General features: G+C 50.7%; 3 protein-coding genes across 16 annotated transcripts; 1 reads left to right on the top strand and 2 right to left on the bottom strand.

Moving 5' to 3' along the window:
- Nucleotides 1-269: 269 nt before the first annotated feature.
- Nucleotides 270-3,731, bottom strand: STK16 (serine/threonine kinase 16). 6 transcript variants are annotated; one of them, XM_006058989.4, is made up of 8 exons: nt 3,589-3,731; nt 3,042-3,231; nt 2,279-2,498; nt 1,895-2,028; nt 1,604-1,724; nt 1,383-1,478; nt 867-988; nt 270-759 (listed from the first exon to the last, which is right to left on the bottom strand). In XM_006058989.4, exons 2-8 carry the CDS (start codon nt 3,125-3,127, stop codon nt 621-623), a joined length of 918 nt encoding a protein of 305 aa, XP_006059051.2. In that variant the 5' UTR covers nt 3,128-3,231; nt 3,589-3,731; the 3' UTR covers nt 270-620. The 6 variants fall into 6 exon arrangements, with proteins under 6 accessions (XP_006059051.2, XP_006059052.2, XP_044793768.2 ...); XM_006058990.4 differs by lacking the exon at nt 3,589-3,731 and adding an exon at nt 3,439-3,575; XM_044937833.2 differs by lacking the exon at nt 1,383-1,478.
- Nucleotides 3,725-12,126, top strand: GLB1L (galactosidase beta 1 like). Of its 3 annotated transcripts, XM_006058988.4 has the most exons (17): nt 3,726-3,882; nt 5,417-5,543; nt 5,723-5,889; nt 6,139-6,289; nt 6,451-6,511; nt 8,677-8,771; nt 8,870-9,044; nt 9,133-9,191; nt 9,295-9,416; nt 9,528-9,568; nt 9,767-9,885; nt 10,199-10,273; nt 10,373-10,462; nt 10,577-10,690; nt 10,963-11,094; nt 11,316-11,531; nt 11,700-12,126. In XM_006058988.4, exons 2-17 carry the CDS (start codon nt 5,475-5,477, stop codon nt 11,955-11,957), a joined length of 1,944 nt encoding a protein of 647 aa, XP_006059050.4. In that variant the 5' UTR covers nt 3,726-3,882; nt 5,417-5,474; the 3' UTR covers nt 11,958-12,126. The 3 variants fall into 3 exon arrangements, with proteins under 3 accessions (XP_025134081.3, XP_006059050.4, XP_044793766.2); XM_025278296.3 differs by lacking the exon at nt 11,316-11,531 and having other exon boundaries at nt 3,725-3,882; XM_044937831.2 differs by lacking the exons at nt 5,723-5,889; nt 6,139-6,289 and having other exon boundaries at nt 3,727-3,882.
- Nucleotides 12,067-18,586, bottom strand: ANKZF1 (ankyrin repeat and zinc finger peptidyl tRNA hydrolase 1). Of its 7 annotated transcripts, none has more exons than XM_045164599.1 (14): nt 18,445-18,586; nt 17,990-18,168; nt 16,801-16,913; nt 16,483-16,585; nt 16,167-16,360; nt 15,660-15,772; nt 15,419-15,566; nt 14,922-15,150; nt 14,603-14,749; nt 13,427-13,898; nt 13,155-13,266; nt 12,855-13,022; nt 12,626-12,717; nt 12,067-12,404 (listed from the first exon to the last, which is right to left on the bottom strand). In XM_045164599.1, the coding sequence occupies exons 2-14, from the start codon at nt 18,135-18,137 to the stop codon at nt 12,281-12,283; spliced, it is 2,163 nt and encodes a 720-aa protein (XP_045020534.1). In that variant the 5' UTR covers nt 18,138-18,168; nt 18,445-18,586; the 3' UTR covers nt 12,067-12,280. The 7 variants fall into 7 exon arrangements, with proteins under 7 accessions (XP_045020534.1, XP_045020533.1, XP_045020532.1 ...); XM_045164598.1 differs by having other exon boundaries at nt 17,990-18,165; XM_045164597.1 differs by having other exon boundaries at nt 17,990-18,165; nt 18,282-18,556.
- Between the last annotated feature and the right edge of the window lie 74 nt (nt 18,587-18,660).

The following is an 18,660-nucleotide window of genomic DNA, read 5'->3' as shown; positions in this document are numbered from 1 at the left end:
AGGGGGCCCTTGGCCCAGTTCTTGGCATAGAAACCAGCTCAGGCCAGGGCAGTTTGAAGTTTTTGACTAAGACAAGCTAGAAGAAGAAGTGCCCACTCCCCCACCAGCCAAACCTAAGGTAGGGACACCTGCCTCCCAATGTGGAGGGATGGTTATGCCACCCCCGAGGCTTCGCCAGTCCCTCTTCTCTCCAGGCTCTCCCCGGGAAAAGGCAGCCAGCCTTTGGGTGCCCTGCACCTCCTCTCACTCCAGGAACATCGAGACTGAGATCACACCAAGCTGCTTTCACTTTATTCTTGTTTTATACATTCTCCTGCCCCCAGATTTGGAAGCAGATCATGATGTATGCTCAGCAGTCCTGCTCAGAGCCTTGACTATATTCTATCAGTTCCCCTCTCCCCATCCCCCACCGTGACCCAGGCAGGCCTCCAGTCCAGTTACTGCTCTTGGAGGTGAGACAACAGAATCAGAGACAGAAGACTGAGCAAACTGTCCCAGCCCCCAGCTGCCCCCAGTGACAAGGGCACGGTCCTGGACTGAATGCATGGAGATTCTACTGAGGGCGGGCGGCTCCTTGCCAAGGCACAGGGGCCACCTTCTCAACGTGGCCACAGGTTTGTTCAGATGTGGGTAGTGTGCTCGTCCCAAGCCGGGGGCTGCAGCACCTCCAACTGACTCAGGAGCAGAGGAATGTGAGGGCGCTGCTGGGGGTCCACAGTCATCATTGAGGTCAGCAGCTGCCGCAAGGCTGAAGAATGCCTGCAGAAGGAGGAGGGGAGGGTGAGGAGGGCGGCCGCCCCCTGTGCTCTGACTCCTGCAAATGGAAGGGAGGAGCCTGAAGTGCCCCTGCTCCTTTCAGAGCTCACCTGGGGCTCTGCGGGATGCTAAGTTGGTTCTGCACTGCAAGGGCCACGCTGTCACCCTTCTGGAACACCATGTCGTAAGGGCCTTCCCCAAACATCATGGCATATAGCACACAACCTAGGGACTGAGCATAACTTGGTTATTCCTTGGAAGGGGACCAATGGAGTCATCTCTCTTTCATTCTGTAGTGAAAGGAGACTACAGTATGTCACGTGACACCACCAGGGCCCCAGAGAAACTGCCAGTTAGCTGAGGCCTCTGCATCTTGCGCTGAGCCGCTGCCTCCAGCCCTGACATTTAGTTATATTTATCCTGCTCAAAGGACAAGATTACACCACTTCCTGAGCAACTGAGTCCAGTGTCAGTGACAGTTCCCAGGAAGGAAGTCGAGGGGGGATTGGGACATACATGCTTCCTGGGGTCCCATGCACTGGAAACCAAAGACTTGCTTCTCCAGTTCACAGCAGCTACAGAGCAGCACTCCTCCCCTCCCACACTCCCACCCACACGCTCCTCACCCAGACATCAGTCCGCTCATCGATGACACAGTGGCTTTGCACGGAAAAGAGCTCCGGGGCCCGGTAGGAGATGGTGCACCGCTGGGCTGCCCAGTCCTGGAACAGTGGCCCCAGAGCTCAGAAGCAGGGCACAGGTCTTGGTCATGTGACCAAACTGGGGCATGCACCAGAAGGGCTTGAGGATGGGGAAGAGATGGGCAAAGGACTCTGGAAACTCTTACCTGGAGGGCCAGAGCCTGGCGGGAGCCCTCCACGTGGATGCATGCTTGATTCATGGACCCCAAGTCCATTAGAACCGGCTGCCCCTCATCGCCAAGCAAGATATTGGTGGGTTTCAGGTCCCTGCAGCGAAGTAGAAATGACCCATGAGCATCCCTGAACCAGAAGGCCAGGATCCTAGCGGGGCAAAAGAATCACGGGGACTGTTCCTGGAGAAGAGCACAGAGATCTCTCATTTCTCTTGATGAGGCTCTTCCTTTCTGTCCAGCAAGTGCATGGAGCCTCCCACTGACCTGTGGGCGTAACCCTTGGCGTGAATAGCCTCAAGGCCTCTGCAGATACCCAGCAGCAGCCAAATGATTTGCTCTTCAGTCAAGAAGTTGCCTTTGTCCTTCAGCTTTTCTATCTCATTCCACAGCGTACCTCTCTGCAAAACAAGTTTCCCCGCAGTTGATGTTTTTAGCCTCCACTCCCTGAGCCTGATTCTTTCCCTATGTCAGAATCTATAGCAATTTCACCACACACCCTACAGCCCCAGGTGGGTTCCTTAAACCCCAAATCTGAAATGCTCAAACCAGAACATGACTTCTGCTTCCTAATGTGCTTGACTGCTCATAATAGCCCTTGGCACACACGGCTCTGTTGCAACCCCCTCCATAGCCAGGAGACTTTCTGACCTTGAAGAAGGGTAGCAGCAGCCAGGCCTCATGTTTAGTGCCTCGCTCTCTCAGACAATAAGCCACGAGGCGAAGGATGTTGGGGTGATGGAAGAGGCGATGCATGTCTGCTTCTCGTTGGGCCTCCTCCTGGTCCTGCTGCTCATGACACAGGATTCGCTTCAGGGCGTAGAACTGTCCATCATGTAACCCCTCCACTAGGTCCACAAAGCTGAACCCACTGTGGGCCAAAGGGGTCAGTGAAGGACCAAGGTCATCTCCCATACTGCTGGGATCCAGAGGAATTCCCTGGGGAGAAGTGCGGGGGAAGGGGGGGTGTCTTTCCCATTTACTAGCAACCCTCCCAAGGTGTGACTCTAAAAAGAAGTCTGAAGATTATTAACATTGAGCAAGGACACAGTCACTTCCTAGGTCCTATGGTCTTAATGCAGGGCTTCAATAAATATTAAATAAATAACAGCCAACCTTTATCAAGTGCTATGAATCAGGCAATAGGGGAGACACTTGATACGAATTATCTCATTTAGTCCTCACAGCCCCGCCATTGAAGCACAATTAGCTCTAATAAGCAGATAAAGCAACTAAGTCTTATCAAGGCCATACATGGTGACTCTAGGAAGACTGGTTCCACAATCCACTTTCTTGACCACCAAGGAGCTGGGCTTTGTCCGGTGAATCAGAGGCTCTGTGCCCCTATCCTGTGCTGACTGCTGTCCTTCAAACACCACAATTCTTGGGACTAAATGATTTCCAAAACACTCACCCCTCCCCCAGTTTATGGATGAAGAGATAGCGCTTATGGTCAATGCTGACAGTTCCCCGAGAGCAGATGCAAAGCGCGTGGCCCATAGTGTCTCAGTCATCCTACTCAAGGACGGTCTGAAGCTGCCAAAGGGTTCGTCCAGGTCGAGTGGTCTCTTTCAGGCAAGTTGCTGGGGCTCCAGCAGATCATGCTGGAAGGAAAAGAATGGCAGGTCGTGCGCGGGGCACAATCCAGAAGACCCCCTAAAGGGCCAACGTGGAGCGCTCAGGCCCAGGTCTCCGAACCTAGAGAAAATAAGCCCTGACAACGCCAGCTCCAAGAAGGCTGGAGTCAGGTGCCTTAAAAAGGCCCAGGCCCCGCGGCGACTCCTAGGCCACTTCCTCCAACCCCGGCCCACCTTCAGGCGGCCCCTCACTCGCACACCCTACTGGGCTGCAGAGGCAGGGCACGGGGTAGTTCCGGGAAGAAGTGCTAGGCCCGGACCCACCACTTGCAGAGCCCACTCCGGGTCTTGGTCTGGGTGGGTCAGCCAGGACACCGCACTCACCCGGCTTTAGCTGCAGGGAAGCGCCAGAGACCGGAAGCATTGGATACGTCATCAGTCCGCGCCGGCGTAACGGCCCGCAGTATCCTAGCAACCGCTGAGCACTAGGACGATGTGGGGGCGCGGAGCTGAGAGGCCGGGGGCGGGTTAGGCCTGGGGGAGAACGGGTCCCAGGACCCGGGTGAGGGTTCCACACCTGGCCTGCAGTGGGGGTCAAGACGCAGGCACCTACGTCAAAGGGGAGCAAAGCTGGGCTTGGCCCGAGGCCCCCAGGACCTGCATCTCCCAATGCCAGAGGTAGGAGGCGCCATACCTCCCGTGCACCGGGTGGCCGACTGGGGGTCCAGCCCGGAGGTGGATGCTCAGAGAGGGCGGGAGCTGGCAGCCTGCACCCCTTTGCAGCTCTGATCAGTACAACCTTGCGGGCTCTGGCCTGTATCCTATTACCGTAGTCTCAGTAGTTAAGAGCTCAGGCTCTTGAACTAGATAGACTAGGGTCTGAATCTTAATAAACCATTAGCTGTGTCACCTGGACAAGTTACTTAGCCTCTAGGAACCTCACTTTCCCTAACTGTAAAATAGGTGTAAGAGTACCTAAAGTTAAATGCATGAACTCTGAGGCCAGACTGCCTCATTCAAATCCCAGCGCTACTAAACTAGTTATGTGACCTTGTTAACAGGCTAATATTTCTATCCTTCAATCACCTCATCAGTAAAATGGAGATTATTATCTACTTCATGGAGTTGTTTGAAGATTAAATGAGAGGTGAAGTGCTTACTATAGTGTTTGATGCATAGCCCTGAGTAGTGTCCATAAGCAGAAATAACAATAATAACTATTATTATTATCCTGGTCTTCACATCCCAGGCTTGGGACTGTGAAGGCAGTGAGTGATGGAAATTCACAAATTTCCAAACCTTGGAACTTTGATGTCTTTTGCCCAGGCAGGGGTAAATTGGAAAGGGGCGCACATCCAAAGACGATAGGATGGCCTAGATGGTCTCTTTTGTTGAAACAGGACAGGATTCTCTAGGAAGAAGATTCCTCTTGTAACCTGATCCCCACCCCAACTCCCACTCCCCTTTCATATACTGAGAAGATATCCTCTGGTTTCCCTTGGGTCTGAACCTGGATCTGACATTCATCTAGATTTAACCTGCCGTATACTGAACCCTGTGATAGCAACAGAGGATTCAGGATGGACAAGGCTCTCCCTATCCTCAGGGGGCTCAGTGTAGCGGACTTCTCAATGTAACTACTTCTCAATCCTGAATGTGCTCAGAGCACCCAGAAATCTTGTTAAAATACAAATTCTGATTCTACAGGTCTGAGGTAGGGTCTGAGACTCTGCATTTCTAACAAGCTCCCAGGTAATGTTGATGAAGCTGGTTCATGAACCAGTAGCAAGATATAGAGGGTTTTACAAACTAGAAGAGTAGCAGGCCGGAGAAGGCAATGGCACCCCACTCCAGTACTCTTACCTGGGAAAATCCCATGGACGGAGCAGCCTGGAAGGCTGCAGTCCATGGGGTCGCTAGGAGTCAGACACGACTGAGCGACTTCACTTTCGCTTTTCACTTTCATGCATTGGAGAAGGAAATGGCAACCCACTCCAGTGTTCTTGCCTGGAGAATCCCAGGGACGGGGGAGCCTGGTGGGCTGTCGTCTATGGGGTCGCAGAGTCAGACACGACTGAAGCGACTTAGCAGCAGCAGCAGCAGCAGCAGCAGCAGAGTATCAGGCAGCTGCAGGCTGGAGACAAAGTCCAGGCTAATCGCCTGGCAACTTGCGGTGGTCTCCGCCCACTTGCTCGCTGAGGTTCTCTCCCAGGAATCCTCCACGTGACCGCCGGACCACCGTCTCTGACTGGAAGAGCCCCAAAAGCGCCATGGCTCCCAAGAAACCTCTCTGCCTTCCCTTCCTGCTGCTCCCGCTCCTGACGCTGCTGCTGCCCCAGGTAGGATGGGAGAATCGAACCAGCCGCTGGGTGCGGTGAGACAGGGTCAGATCTGGCGGAGGAGAGAGTGAAAGTGAAAACAACAAAATACTGGGAAGGGCTAGTTCCGTCTCCTCTGCTCTTGGCAGACGCTGACTCCGGACTCCAGCCCCCTGTGAGCACGGTTTCTCCCCTTACAGGCAGACACTCGGTCTTTCGTAGTGGATCGGGATCATAACAGATTCCTCCTGGATGGGGTCCCGTTCCGCTACGTGTCTGGCAGCCTGCACTACTTTCGGGTACCGCGGGTGTTTTGGGCAGACCGGCTTCTCAAGATGCGAATGAGTGGCCTCAACGTAGTACAGTTGTAAGAAGTGCTCATGAGAGCTATGGAAGGGTGGGATTCACTCCTCCTACCATGCCCTTAAGAAGGGGACCAGGACAGGAAGACTGGCTGGGTATGAGGACTGTAGCTCCAGGGCTTCCCTGCCAAGGGTGGGAAAGGGGAGGGCCAGGACCTCCTTCCCACAGCTTCCTGGAGATTCCTGCAGGCCTGAGCTCCTTGGCCTCCCTGGCTTCTCCCTGTCTTGGGCCCTGTTAACCTCTTCTTTTTCAGTTATGTGCCCTGGAACTACCATGAGCCAGAGCCTGGGGTCTATAACTTTAATGGCAGCCGTGACCTCTTTGCATTTCTGAAAGAGGCAACTTTAGCAAACCTGTTGGTCATACTGAGACCAGGACCTTACATCTGTGCAGAGTGGGAGATGGTGAGTTAGTTGGAGAAGGGATAGAAGCAAAGCTTCCCATGTGCCCCGACTCTAGGGCCACTTCCATCACTACCCTCAACTCCTTCCCTTCTTACCTACCCTATCCTACTCTCAGACAACAAAGCCCACTCACTTTTTTGTTGTCATTATGTTTGTCTCAGGGGGGTCTCCCAGCCTGGTTGCTTCGAAAACCTAAAATTCATCTGAGAACCTCAGATCCAGGTGGGTAGAGAAAAAAAGACTGGACTCAGAAAAAAGCAAACAATAACAAAATGGGTCATTTGGGTACCCAAAACAGAGATCATTCATTCAAATTATTTACTGTTTTAATCCTGCCCAGCAGGATGCTGGGAACTGAGGGACCAGACAGACTCAGTGTGGAAGACACATTAATTAAAAACACACATACACACACACACACACCCCCAAAACCTATATAAGATTATTTTTAAAATATTACACAAGAAAATGGACAAGGAGTTGAGATAGTGAATAACAGGGCCTCTTTTAGGTAGGAAAGCCAGAAAAGGCTTTTCTGAAATGACATTTCAGTTACTCTAGGGAAGGGAAAGCACTGGGCATATGAAGAGTGAAGTCAGAATGACCAGGTAGAGGAATGGTGTGCTATTCTGGGGGGAGGGCGGTGCTGTGAGTCTTGTGGGATCATGGTTCAGATGAAGGATTGAAACTGGCCCCTTGGCAGTGAGAGCTCAGAGTCCTAACTACTAGACCACAGGGAATTTCCAGGTATGGTATATTTTAAGGCCCAGAGGTAGGACAGAACACTGGCATGAGTGAGGCCAGTGTGGCTGAAGCACAGCAGGTAGGGGAGAGGAGTATGAGAAATTGGAGCTATATAGTGAGTGTTAATGCAGGACCTTTCAGACCATTGTAAGGGGTTTGCCTTTTATTATAAACACAGTAGAAAGTCACTGAAAGGGTTTAACCAAAATTATCTGATTTGTTTTCAGATTACGTTAGCCTGCATGTGGAAAATGGATTGAGGGGAGCAAGGGTAGAGGTGGAGAAACTTAACTAGGAGACTATGATTGTAGTTGACGAGAGATGGCTCCTGGTGGTGGTAGTGGTGGAAATGCAAAGAAGAGGGCAGAAATGAGCTATAGGTGGGAGATAAAGGTCAACAGGACTCAACTGACAGATTTTGATGAGAACGGGAGCAGTGGTGGAGTGGTGGGAGGACAGTGTGGGTAGGATGAGGAAAGAAAGCAATCAAGTATTCAGCCAGTCAAGGTGGTGCTGCCATTTACTGACTTAGGGAAGACAGAGAAGACTAGCGGTGGCAGAAGGTCAACATTTGGGGGAAAAACAATAGTTCTGGGCATGTTAAAATTTTATCATTCAAGGGATGCGATTTAGTGTATGCTTGGATTAAAGGAGGCAGTGCAGCCTGGCCCTCCTTTATACAGAACACAAAATGTAAAGGAATTAAATGCTTTAAGAATATAAAGATAGCCTCTAAAACATCTTTCATTAACTCCACCTTTGAGAGTCCACTATCTGCTAGGCACTGTCCTCAATGACAGGGATGCAGCCAATGAACCTGACAGTCAAGGTTCCTGCTCACTAGTAGGGGAGACCGACAGGAAACAATTACAGACACACACGCTTAATTTTAATTTCTTAAGCACTTGAGAAGGGAGTACGAGGTGATGTGAGAGAGTGTAACGGGGAATCTGCCATCATCTAGGATATCAGAGGTTTTCTTGGGGAAGTGAAATGTAAGTTGAGTCCTGAAGCCTGACTTGGAGTCACCTAGGTAAGGAGGCAGAGGTCATGCATGAAGACCCTGAGGGTGAGTCAACAAAAATCACCAACAGGAGTTGAGAATTGAAGACATGCCACCTCATATAATGATCTTTCATTTGCTGACTTAATGTCCTGGACTGGCAGTTCCATCAGGGTGCAGGTCAGATATTCTACAATTTTGTGAATTCCCATACCTGAGTCTGGTGGGAGCCTGTAACCCCTAGAGTCCATGGGGTCACAAAGAATCAGAAGTGACTGAGCACACAGGCACACACACGTGTATGCTACATCATAGCGATCTCAAGTATTATATATGGTTATGTAATAGCTCCATGTGATGTGTTTTAACATTTTTTTCTGACATTTAAAAAGTGAATTCTCAAGAAACACTGCTTTGTTTCCTATGCTCAAATTTCATTGCCATGCAAATATACAAGTGCTTAGGATTCAGAGTTTCCTCTGACAAGTCACTGCTTCCCAGACGGAGTTATGGACAAGTGGGATGATACACAGTGCTTCCCCGAGTTCAGGAGGCACTCAAGATGCTAGCACTGATGTTAAGAGTAGGGGCCGAGGAGGTGGCAGTGCCCTAACCAGCAGAGCACTGCCCCTTCCTTTAGACTTCCTTGCTGCAGTGGACTCCTGGTTCAAGGTCTTGCTGCCCAGGATATATCCATGGCTCTACCACAATGGGGGCAACATCATTAGCATTCAGGTACCAGTGGAAAGTTGACTGGGCTAGGGGAAGGAGGTGCCAGTGGCCTTAATTTCTCCATCTCAGAGCTGACCTCCACTTTTCCTTTCCCCTGGCAGGTGGAGAATGAATATGGTAGCTACAGAGCCTGCGATGTGAGCTACATGAGGCACCTAGCTGGGCTCTTCCGAGCGCTGCTTGGAGACAAGATCTTGCTCTTCACCACAGATGGGCCTGAAGGACTCAAATGTGGCTCCCTCCAGGGACTCTATACCACTGTAGATTTTGGCCCAGGTCTCCCAAGCAAGGGTTCAGAATGAAGTCTGGGGAAGGGGCCCCTGTTTCATGTTGCTTACCTTGCACCTTTGCCTCCTTTCTGCAGCTGACAACATGACCAAGATCTTTGGCCTGCTTCGGAAGTATGAACCCCGCGGGCCCCTGGTGAGGAGCCAGAGGGGAGGCCAGTCAAAGCAAGAGGCAGCGTGGGGAATGGGTGGTGCTCAGGTCCCATCTTCCTCACAGCTCCTTTCACTTCACGCTCTAGGTGAACTCTGAGTACTACACAGGCTGGCTGGATTACTGGGGCCAGAATCACTCCACACGCTCCATTCCAGCTGTAACCAAAGGACTAGAGAAAATGCTCAAGTTGGGAGCCAGTGTGAACATGTAATTGGGAAGCACTGGGGCCAACATGAAATCTGTAACTGGGTGTTGGGGATGAAGGTTAAGATTCAATGGGTCAGCTTCTACCTTTCTCCCCACTCTCCCCTACTTCAGGTACATGTTCCACGGAGGTACCAACTTTGGATACTGGAATGGTGAGTCTAGACGGTCTCTGGGGTGGAGGCAGGGAGGCAGCAAGGAATTAAGAGTCTGAGGAATGCGTGAATTAGGATGTCTAGAAACTGGATATGGCTACCACTGCCCCTTCTGAGAGCAAAATTCTCTGCATGAATTTCTTTGCTTAGGCCTATCATCTGAAAGATGCATTGAATTAATTAAATTGGTTTGACTAGGTGCTGATGAGAAGGGACGCTTTCTTCCAATTACTACCAGCTATGACTACGACGCACCCATATCCGAAGCAGGGGACCCCACACCCAAGCTTTTTGCTATTCGAAATGTCATCAGCAAGGTGCCCTACCACTTCATTAAGCGCCAAAGGCTTTTACTAATTTAGGGGGAGGGGTGCCCAAATTATTTGTAAAGGGGTCCCATAAGTCAATGATTGTTGTCTGGACCACAAACCCTCTGAGCAGCCTATTGCAGCATTTCTCACTTACTCAGATGGGACTTCCTGGGGAGATACAAATACATACAATATTAGAGAATCTTTATGACCCCTGAAGCCCTTCCCTGGACCCCCGGTTAAGAACCCTGCACTAGGGTCTGGGAATAGGGTTTCTTTGTGTGCTTTTCCTATGGCTCCTGAGAGAATTTGGGCTCAGTTCCAGGAAGTTCCCTTGGGACCTTTACCTCCCCCCAGCCCCAAGATGACGCTTGGACCTTTGAACCTACACCTGGTAAGCTCCTCCCCGTTATTCTCTGATACTGCCCAGCCTGTCCTGCCCTCTATTCTGAAAGTTCCCTTATATTCTGATACTTTCTCCTTATTCTAATAGGATGGGAATTTGCTGGATTTCTTAGACTTCCTATGCCCCCAAGGGCCCATCCATTCAGTCTTGCCAATGACCTTTGAGGCTGTCAACCAGGTAAAGCATAATCCACCAACAGCTATACCAAGGGTCCCCTCAGTTATGCATCTTCCTCAGAGCATCCTTTCTTGTCTCTCAGCACATCTTATTTACTCGTTGTTCCACACCTAGGTCCATGGCTATATGTTGTATCGGACCTATCTGACCCATACTGTTTCTGAGCCAACACAACTCTGGGTGCCTAACAATGGAGTCCATGACCGTGCCTATGTGATGGTGGATGGGGTGAGGACCTAATTCCAGGTGACCTGTGAGCCCATTTCCTTTCCTCCCCAGCAAAGTTTCTGGTATCTACCTTTTCCCATTGCCTGCTTACATTTGCAGAGGGTAAGGTGGGATGAGGAAGAGTTTGACAAAGGCTAAGGTTCTAGAAGGAACTGACAGAAGGGCTTCGTTCTCTTTGCCCTCTAAATAATAGTGTCCTAATGTAGCTTTCTGGGTGGTGGCCACAAGCTAGATGCTGAGCCACTCCCTTTCACAGATCCTCTCATCCACAGGTATTTCAGGGTGTTTTGGAACGAAACATGAAACATAACCTATTTTTGATGGGGAAAATAGGGGCCACACTGGATGTCCTGCTGGAGAACATGGGGAGGCTCAGTTTTGGGTCTAACAGCAGTGACTTCAAGGTGAGCTCACTTTGCCCTCTCCCTCGCCCCCATACTCTTTACTGAACTCCCTAGAAAAGATAAGGGCCTAAAGGAAGAGCTATAGCCTTAGGGCTTAGAGAGCAGAGCAGCAGCTGGTGGGGGATCTGGACGTGGCCACTAGGTGCATTCCAGGGCTTGAGTAGCAGTAGTCTGGCCTTAGTACTTAGTGAATGATAAATTTTCATTTGCCTTCTTCACAGGGCCTGTTACAGCCACCAATTCTGGGGCAGACAGTCCTTACCCAGTGGCTGATGTTCCCCCTGAAAGTTGATAATCTTGTCAAAGGGTGGTTTCCCATCCAGCCGCTGAAACGCTCACATCCTCAGACCCCCTCTGGCCCCACCTTCTACTCTACCACCTTCCCAATTTTAAACTCAGGCGGGGACACATTTCTGTTTCTACCTGGATGGACGAAGGTATTGCTGATAGTGGGGGTGGGGTGAGGGGTAGGGTGGTAAGAGGGGAAAACCATGGAAGAAGGGAGAGCACAAATTATTCCTCTGATTAGGAGTCCCCCCACCCCCCAGCAAGGGGATAATTCTACCTCTCTGAGAGCTGATCCTTTCTTTTCCTCTACTCCCCAGGGCCAAGTCTGGATCAATGGGTTTAACTTGGGCCGCTACTGGACAAAGCGGGGGCCGCAGCAGACCCTCTATGTGCCAAGACCCCTGCTGTTTCCTAGGGGAGCCCACAACAGAATCACATTGCTGGAGCTAGAAAACGTGCCTCCTCAGCCCCAAATCCAGTTCCTGGATAGGCCCATCCTCAATAGCACCAAGCACAGGACGTACGTCTATTCCCTCTCAAGTGCCTCTGAACCAATGGAGTTAAGTGGGCACTGAAAGAAAGGTAATCCTTGGACCTGGGACAAGAGCAGTGGGCAGGATCCCTTCATGCTAGCCATGGTGACCGTAAGGAAACAAAGGCCACGGGCCTGAATGGAAGTACGAGTGCAGTTTCCTTGCCAAACTTTATTGTGATTAAAGTTCCAGAGACAGTACCAGCTCCACACACCTCTGTGGCCCTGTCTTTGCCCTGGTTCCTGAATGTCTTCACCCTAATCTTCCAAACACTCTGTGGTTCCGTGGGGGAAGAAGCAGCCTAGGGCCAGTGGGAATGTGCCCTCTCAGGGCCTAGCACTGGCCCCAGGTGGAGCTTTAAGAGATCAGGAAGAGGGCTTCCCAGCCTGACAGCGATGATCCCGGAGGCAGCGTGTGGAGCAGAAAGAGAAGTCAAGGTAGTGAAAAGGAACAAGGCCTTGGAGAGACATCCCACAACTCCAGCAGCGTCTGAATAAGAGGGAGAAAATGGCTGGAGAGGAATCCCAGAAACATTTCAATCCAAGCTTTCCCCTCCCACCCTGTCACTTCTGTTTTTATTCCAGAGGTTCCCAAAACATCTCAAATCCCCTCAACAGCCTTTCTGAACACAGAGCAGCACTTGCTCTACTTGTACAGAATGGCCCCGCCCACATCACAGCCCACCCCCCACACCTGCCCCCTCCACATACGGAATATTGCTGACTGTGACGGCGGGGTCGGGGGTCTGAGGGTTGAGGGCTCCCAACTGGGCAGCTAGTCTGCGCTCTGCAGCCAGAGCTCTCTGAGGGGAAGAGAAGCTGTGTTAAGCACAAGGCCTCAGTGGTGGACAGTGTGTCCAAGAAGTGATGGCTGCACACCAGGGAAGGGATCAGACCTCTGGGGAAGTGTTGCTGTGGAAGGAAGAACCCCCAGCCTCACCTTCTCCCGGTCGCTGAGGGCAGCAAATCGCTGCTGCTCTTCTTGCTCCTGCTTCTCCTGCTCCTGCCGCTTCCGCTGCTGTTCCTCCCTGTGCCGCCGGGCTGCCTTCTGCTCCCTTCTCCGAGTGGCCTGCCGTGCCTCCATTTCTGCTGTTAGCGGCCCCGGCACCTGGAGGATTTCCGGGAAAGCATAAGGTAAAGATCTGTACAGACTATCCTTGATAAGACTGTAGGAGAGTAGAAAAGATCTAGCCAGCATCTCTGATGCCTTCCCATTCTGCTGCTTCCTTCTTCAGCTGACCTGAGCTTTGCTGTAATCATAAGCATCTGGATTCTTCTCCATGAACCTCCGGAATTCATTGCGTGTCGATCTGTCAGCTGCAACTGTATACGGTGGCCGAGCTCGGGAATCCCTAAGTGCGAAAACCCCCCAGACAGGTTCAGTTTGCCTGCTGCACCTCCCAACATCGCCCAAGCAGACCAAGGGAAATACTGTTAATTAGGCAAGGCCAAGATTAGCGTCCAGATCATCCTCTGTACCCTAGTGGGGATCGGCATGAGGACTTCACTTACTGCACAGTGGGGTCCGCACCTGCCTCCAGCAGCAGGCGAACCACTGAGCCTCTCCCAGCTGCGGCTGCTGCGTGCAGGAGAGTGAAGCCACCGGAGCCCAAGGGGGCACTGAGCAGAGGCAGAACTCCAGGGTGTATGGGGCTGGCAGTGAATCGGTCCTTCAGCATCCCCACATCTCCAGCTCGGCAAGCAGCTAGAAGCACATCCCAGAGCTCCGACTGACAGGGGGACGTGGCCTCATCCCAGGGAGGCCGCAAAGGGGCTGACCCTGAAAGGGCCTCATCTTCCTTTGGTTGCTGGGAAAGAGTCATTTGTGCCCCAGACTCCAGGTCTTGCTTTCTCTCCCTCTTATTCCTTTTTCTCCTCCTTTGCTTGGGAAATACGTCAAACTCAAGAAGATCCAGCGTTCCCAGTGTCACCTCTACTAGCTCCAACTCTACCTGGGAGCCATCTCCTCCTTCTGACTCTGATCCTAGGGGAAAAAAGTTGCTATGTTAGATCCATCTAAGGAATAAGAAGAGGGTAGAAGGGTGTGGGCTGCCCCAGATGCCTAAGAATGTACACAGAGAGATAATCCAGATCACTTGAAATAAAATTGTATTTTGTCACCCAAGATAAAATAGCATATCAAGAGCTGAAGCCATTAGTATCATGTGAAGAAATGAGGCTCACAGCCCCAGGGCAGGCCCAGAAGAAGCTATTCAGGGACGAGAGTCCCTGGACATTCCCATGACAGCCTTAGGGTAGTCAGAACAGAGGCACATGGAGCAGTTGACAGCCCTGCAGGTGATAGTCTGCAGCATGGGAAGCAACCCCTAGCTCCAAACCAGTGCACCCAAGAAGGCAAGTAAATTATGTTAAGATCCACACAACACATGTCCAAGCATCAACTTCATGCTAAGACTTTTCTAAGAACTAGAGATACATCAGTGATCAAAAGAGATGATAGGAGATTTGGAAAAATCACAAAACATATTTCAGTAATTGCTACCACGTACTGAACAGATGTGTGTGTGTGTGTGTGTGTGGGAGGCGGGGCGGCGGGGTTAGTGTGTAAGGGCTTACCTATAAATAGGGAAGTGGGTAAAGTTATGACAGTAGGAGATTTACCACTGCATTTCTAGGACAGACATCCCCCCAGAGAGAGACCTGACAATTGCCAGGTAGTGTGCAAACCCTGTGTGGGAGCTTCCTTGTTCTGCCCAAGTGCCTCATTTTCATCACTGGGGACTTTGCTTTCTTCCTCGATAACCTTCCTTTCTCTCACTCTCTTCCTGTGTGTCTGAGGTAAGTCCAACCTGCTTGTCTCCCGGGGGTCTTCTCCTGCCATAAAACAAAAGACTTAGCTGAGGAGAAGCCAGCTCAGGTTTCTGTCAATGAAAATGGCATCAGACTGCAGTCTGAGGGCTAGAAAACCATCTGGATGCATGCGAATGAGAACCCGAGGCCCGGGTGGAACATTTAGGGAGCATGAGGATCTAGAAGGAAAGCTCACCATGGATGTATAACGTGGTCAGCTTATGGATTACACGCTGTAGCTCTTGAAAGGTGGGTCTTCGGGTAGCGAGGGGGATATCCCAAAGTCGGGGATCTCCCCGGCGCAGGGGAGCCTCACGGCCCCCGAAGAACAAGGACCGGCCAGAGCGGGGTGCACGCAGCAGTATTGTCCCAGCCTCCTCCAGTGCCTTAGCCCAGTCTGGCCCTGCCAGCAGGTCACGAACTTCCTAGAGAAGACAGTAACTCAGCTCTGTAATTCTTCACTTGCTACTTTTAAACCTCCAACCAAAAACTGACGTACAGATGACGTGTAGGGAATGGGGAGTGGAGAATGAGAGGATTAAGACTCCTGGGCATCCACCCCATTCTACCTTCATCTACCCAGAAAGAACAAAGACAGGAACACAGGAGTCAGCCTCCCTTCTATACCATTTAATCAATCAAGAGGAGAGAAGTGGGGATTAGAGGCACACCAGACCTGGGCACGTAACTCACCTTATAGAGTGCGGCTTCATTGTAGCGCCTCAGACTGGCCCCAGCAGAGTGAGCAGCTGCACCCCGGGCATCCCGAAGCCCCTGGGCTATGCCCCGCTTGGCCCGCACTGTGTAGCGGTGAAAGGTTTTGTGTGTCAACACTTCTCGTCTGTAGACAGCACAGACTCAGTACTGGAAATGAGATGGTACTCCCAGGCTAACAGGATCCATTCCATCCTTGCCCCATGCAGCACCCTCTCACCCTTGGAAAATGGCACCAGCAAAGTGCCCAGCAGCAGCCATGAGCACCACACAGTCCCTGGGACCTCCACTCTGCAGGTTCTGAAGGAGCAGTTCTGGTTCTTCAAGGGGCACCTGGAGACACAGGAGCAGCACAAACATCTCTGCGGCACTTACTGGGAGTAAGAAACAAGTGCCAGTGCTACATGATTCACAGGCACCATCTCTTTTTGATACAACAGCTCCATGCTTGTCTCCATTTTATAAATAAGAAAATTAGAGGTTTGCAGAGGTAGTCAAGATCAAGTAGGAGAACCACAATTCCAACCTAGATCCGTCTATTTCCAAATTGAATTCCACTGCACTTGACCCTTCTAAGATTCAGGCCAGTTCGACTGTGCCATCAAGTGTGACACCCACCCTGAACAGGAAGGAAGGGAAGAAGTGAGAAACAGACTGTGCTGAGGGGAAATCTAGGCTGAGTGTACAGAAGGCTGGGACTGACCACACAATGTGTGCTGGCACTTGCCTGGCGAGGGCCTAGGACACAGCGATAGGCATAAAGAAACTGGCCCTGGGCATTCTGGAAAAGAACCCGATGCGGGTGGAAGCCTCGGGGTCGTGTAGGCTTCTCCAAGTCAGCCCTCTCCTCATCCAGTATCTGCAGATCCTCCTCACTGTCTGAGTCTGAGTCTTCTGATCCTGAGATGCTGGAAAGATCACCTGAGAACAACGAAAGATACGAAAGCTTGGTGCCCCATCTTTGACCTTTCTTCAAGCTCCTCAACTAGGGTCTTTCTCCATCCCCATGACCGATTCGCACATGCTCTCCCACCAGTCATCACCTGTCGAACTCTGCTTTTCAAAGTCCAGGGCAGACAGGACAGGCTTGTCCTTTAGACGCTGCTTTAGGTTAAACCGATGCCAGTCAAGCTTGTAATGTTCCCTCTGGTATGAGGCAAAGAGGGAAGAACAATGTGGAAATATGCCTGACCCAGCCTTCTATGGTACCCGAGACCTAAAAAAGAACTCCACCAAGTATGACCAGGTAATACTAACTTCCTTACTTAAAATGTAGACCTTCATTAAAGACAAATTTCTACCTCTTTACCCCAACCATGACATTTTTGCTTCCACATTTAGCTCTGCACCTGGTCTTTTACCTGTTCCTGGTGGTTCTGGAAGACTTGGTCACAGGTTGAACAAAACAACTTCTCTGAAATATCCAGAGGACCCTGGAATGGTCTTCTTTCTGGGCTTATTTGCTCCTCTGTACCTAAAAAAGGGGAGGGTAAACAGAGGTAGAATGGGGGCCCAAATCCACACTAATCTAGGATTACACTCAGTGTCTGATACACAAAGCAGAAGATACAAATGAGAGAGATAGCATGTCATTGCCTTCAAGGAATTTAACAATCTAGTAGTCATGAAATAAATGACACAGCAATCACTTTATAGAATAAATATGCTTCTGAAAAGATATGCATAGGATGAATATAAACATTGTGTGTAAATAAACAACAGGGATTGTTTAGAGGAATCCTGAAAGTGAAAGTGTTAGTCGCTCAGTTCTCTGACTCTTTGCAATCGCATGGACTGTGGCCCACCAGGCTCCTCTGTCCATGAAATTCTCCAGGAAAGAACACTGAAGTGGGTTGCCATGCCCTTCTCCAGATCTTCCCGACCCAGGGACTGAACCTGGGTCTCCCACATTGCAGGCAGATTCTTTACCATGTGAGCCACCAGTGAATGGTTTCTGGTAAGGTTAAGATTATTTTTAAACTGTGCAAATAACTCTTCCCCAATACCATCTTTTTAGCTTATATTTCCAATTACTGTATGCAGTTGTTATTTAAAAAAAAAAAAGTATAAGAAAACAGTTAAACTAAAGTAGTATGAAACCAACAGTAAGTTGTTCTATATTCAGCAAGAAGGAATGATTTGATTGGAATAGTTAAATTTGGGTGGTATCAAGGAATGGTGACGTGTTTTTGCAGGCAGTGGTGTTAATGTGATGAGGCATAAGCAATGGCAAGAGATTTGCTTGGAGACAATTCAGGAGCCTGTTCTAGAATCCAGCGATCGAGTGAAATTTTTTCTTTTTTAATCAGAAAACATGTACAAATGTTGCCTTAAATTCATAACAGTTAAGAAAAATATACACAAACTTCAGCGTAAAAGTAAAAAACAAACACTTCAGTTGGGAGCTGATAAATTTTATCCAGTGGAAGGAGATGTCAACAAGAGCTCCTAAGCTGGGAAACACCAGTAAGAATGTGTTCCCTGGAGGAGCAATAAGCTCCAAAGTGTCCTGTCATCTCTCTCAGGTCTACCCCACATCTTCCCAGATACCTGGACAGGAAGTCTGCAGAGACTGGGCCAAGGCCTCCTCGGGAAAGTGGCTCACCAGGCGCAGGCCCTGAAGGACCGGAGCATCCGTGCTGAGGTCAAACAGGGAGACCGACACAGGAGCCTGGGTTGCAGCTGGAGCCGGCGACATGGCTGAGCAGAAATTTACTTAGAAGCAGCTGCTGGAGCAGAAAGGTGGTTAAGAAAGAGAGCTTGCCAAAGCAAGGTCCTATGCCGCGTCCCCAGCCAGCGTGACTTCGTTTCTCCCACTCCGCAAGGCACCACGGCCACTCACCCGGGTACCAGGGGTGGACCCAAGGTTAATACGTGATCCCAGCCCGCTTTCTGAAATCCCCAGTCTCGGACCACACAAGAGTGAAATGGGCGCGAATTCAGCAACCAAATCGACTCCAGCAGAGTTAAAATCACCAGTCCCTTAACCAACTTCTCCTCGTTACCCGTGCGGTGAGTTCCAGCAGGGACTACACTGCGTGGACTCGCCCCGGCCCGCAGATGCTGCACTTAAGGTCAGAGGGAGCGGAGAGGCACGGGAAGTCTGCAGTTCGAAGCCGGGATTTTTGCAACACCGTAACAAACTCGTCACTACGGAGGAGCGAAGAGGACAAAAGGCGTTGCTTGCATCTGAGCCCCGCCCCAGATAGAGCGCACAATTG

Source organism: Bubalus bubalis, chromosome 2 (genome assembly GCF_019923935.1).
Source record: "Bubalus bubalis isolate 160015118507 breed Murrah chromosome 2, NDDB_SH_1, whole genome shotgun sequence".
Taxonomy (NCBI): Eukaryota; Metazoa; Chordata; class Mammalia; order Artiodactyla; family Bovidae; genus Bubalus; species Bubalus bubalis.
This window is presented reverse-complemented; position numbering and strand designations above follow the sequence as displayed.

Coding starts and splice junctions, on each gene's coding strand:
- GLB1L (XM_006058988.4), top strand. CDS start 5,475: ATGGCTCCCAAGAAACCTCTCTGCCTTCCCTTCCTGCTGCTCCCGCTC. Junction 9,569..9,766: donor CAACTTTGGATACTGGAATG/GTGAGTCTAGAC, acceptor TGGTTTGACTAG/GTGCTGATGAGAAGGGACGC. Junction 10,463..10,576: donor CCTTTGAGGCTGTCAACCAG/GTAAAGCATAAT, acceptor TTCCACACCTAG/GTCCATGGCTATATGTTGTA.
- STK16 (XM_006058989.4), bottom strand. CDS start 3,127: ATGGGCCACGCGCTTTGCATCTGCTCTCGGGGAACTGTCAGCATTGAC. Junction 989..1,382: donor ATGAGCGGACTGATGTCTGG/GTGAGGAGCGTG, acceptor AGTTATGCTCAG/TCCCTAGGTTGTGTGCTATA. Junction 760..866: donor AGCATCCCGCAGAGCCCCAG/GTGAGCTCTGAA, acceptor CTCCTTCTGCAG/GCATTCTTCAGCCTTGCGGC.
- ANKZF1 (XM_045164599.1), bottom strand. CDS start 18,137: ATGTCGCCGGCTCCAGCTGCAACCCAGGCTCCTGTGTCGGTCTCCCTG. Junction 16,914..17,989: donor TCTGCAGACTTCCTGTCCAG/GTATCTGGGAAG, acceptor CCCCTTTTTTAG/GTACAGAGGAGCAAATAAGC. Junction 13,267..13,426: donor GGTGCGGACCCCACTGTGCA/GTAAGTGAAGTC, acceptor TTTCGCACTTAG/GGATTCCCGAGCTCGGCCAC.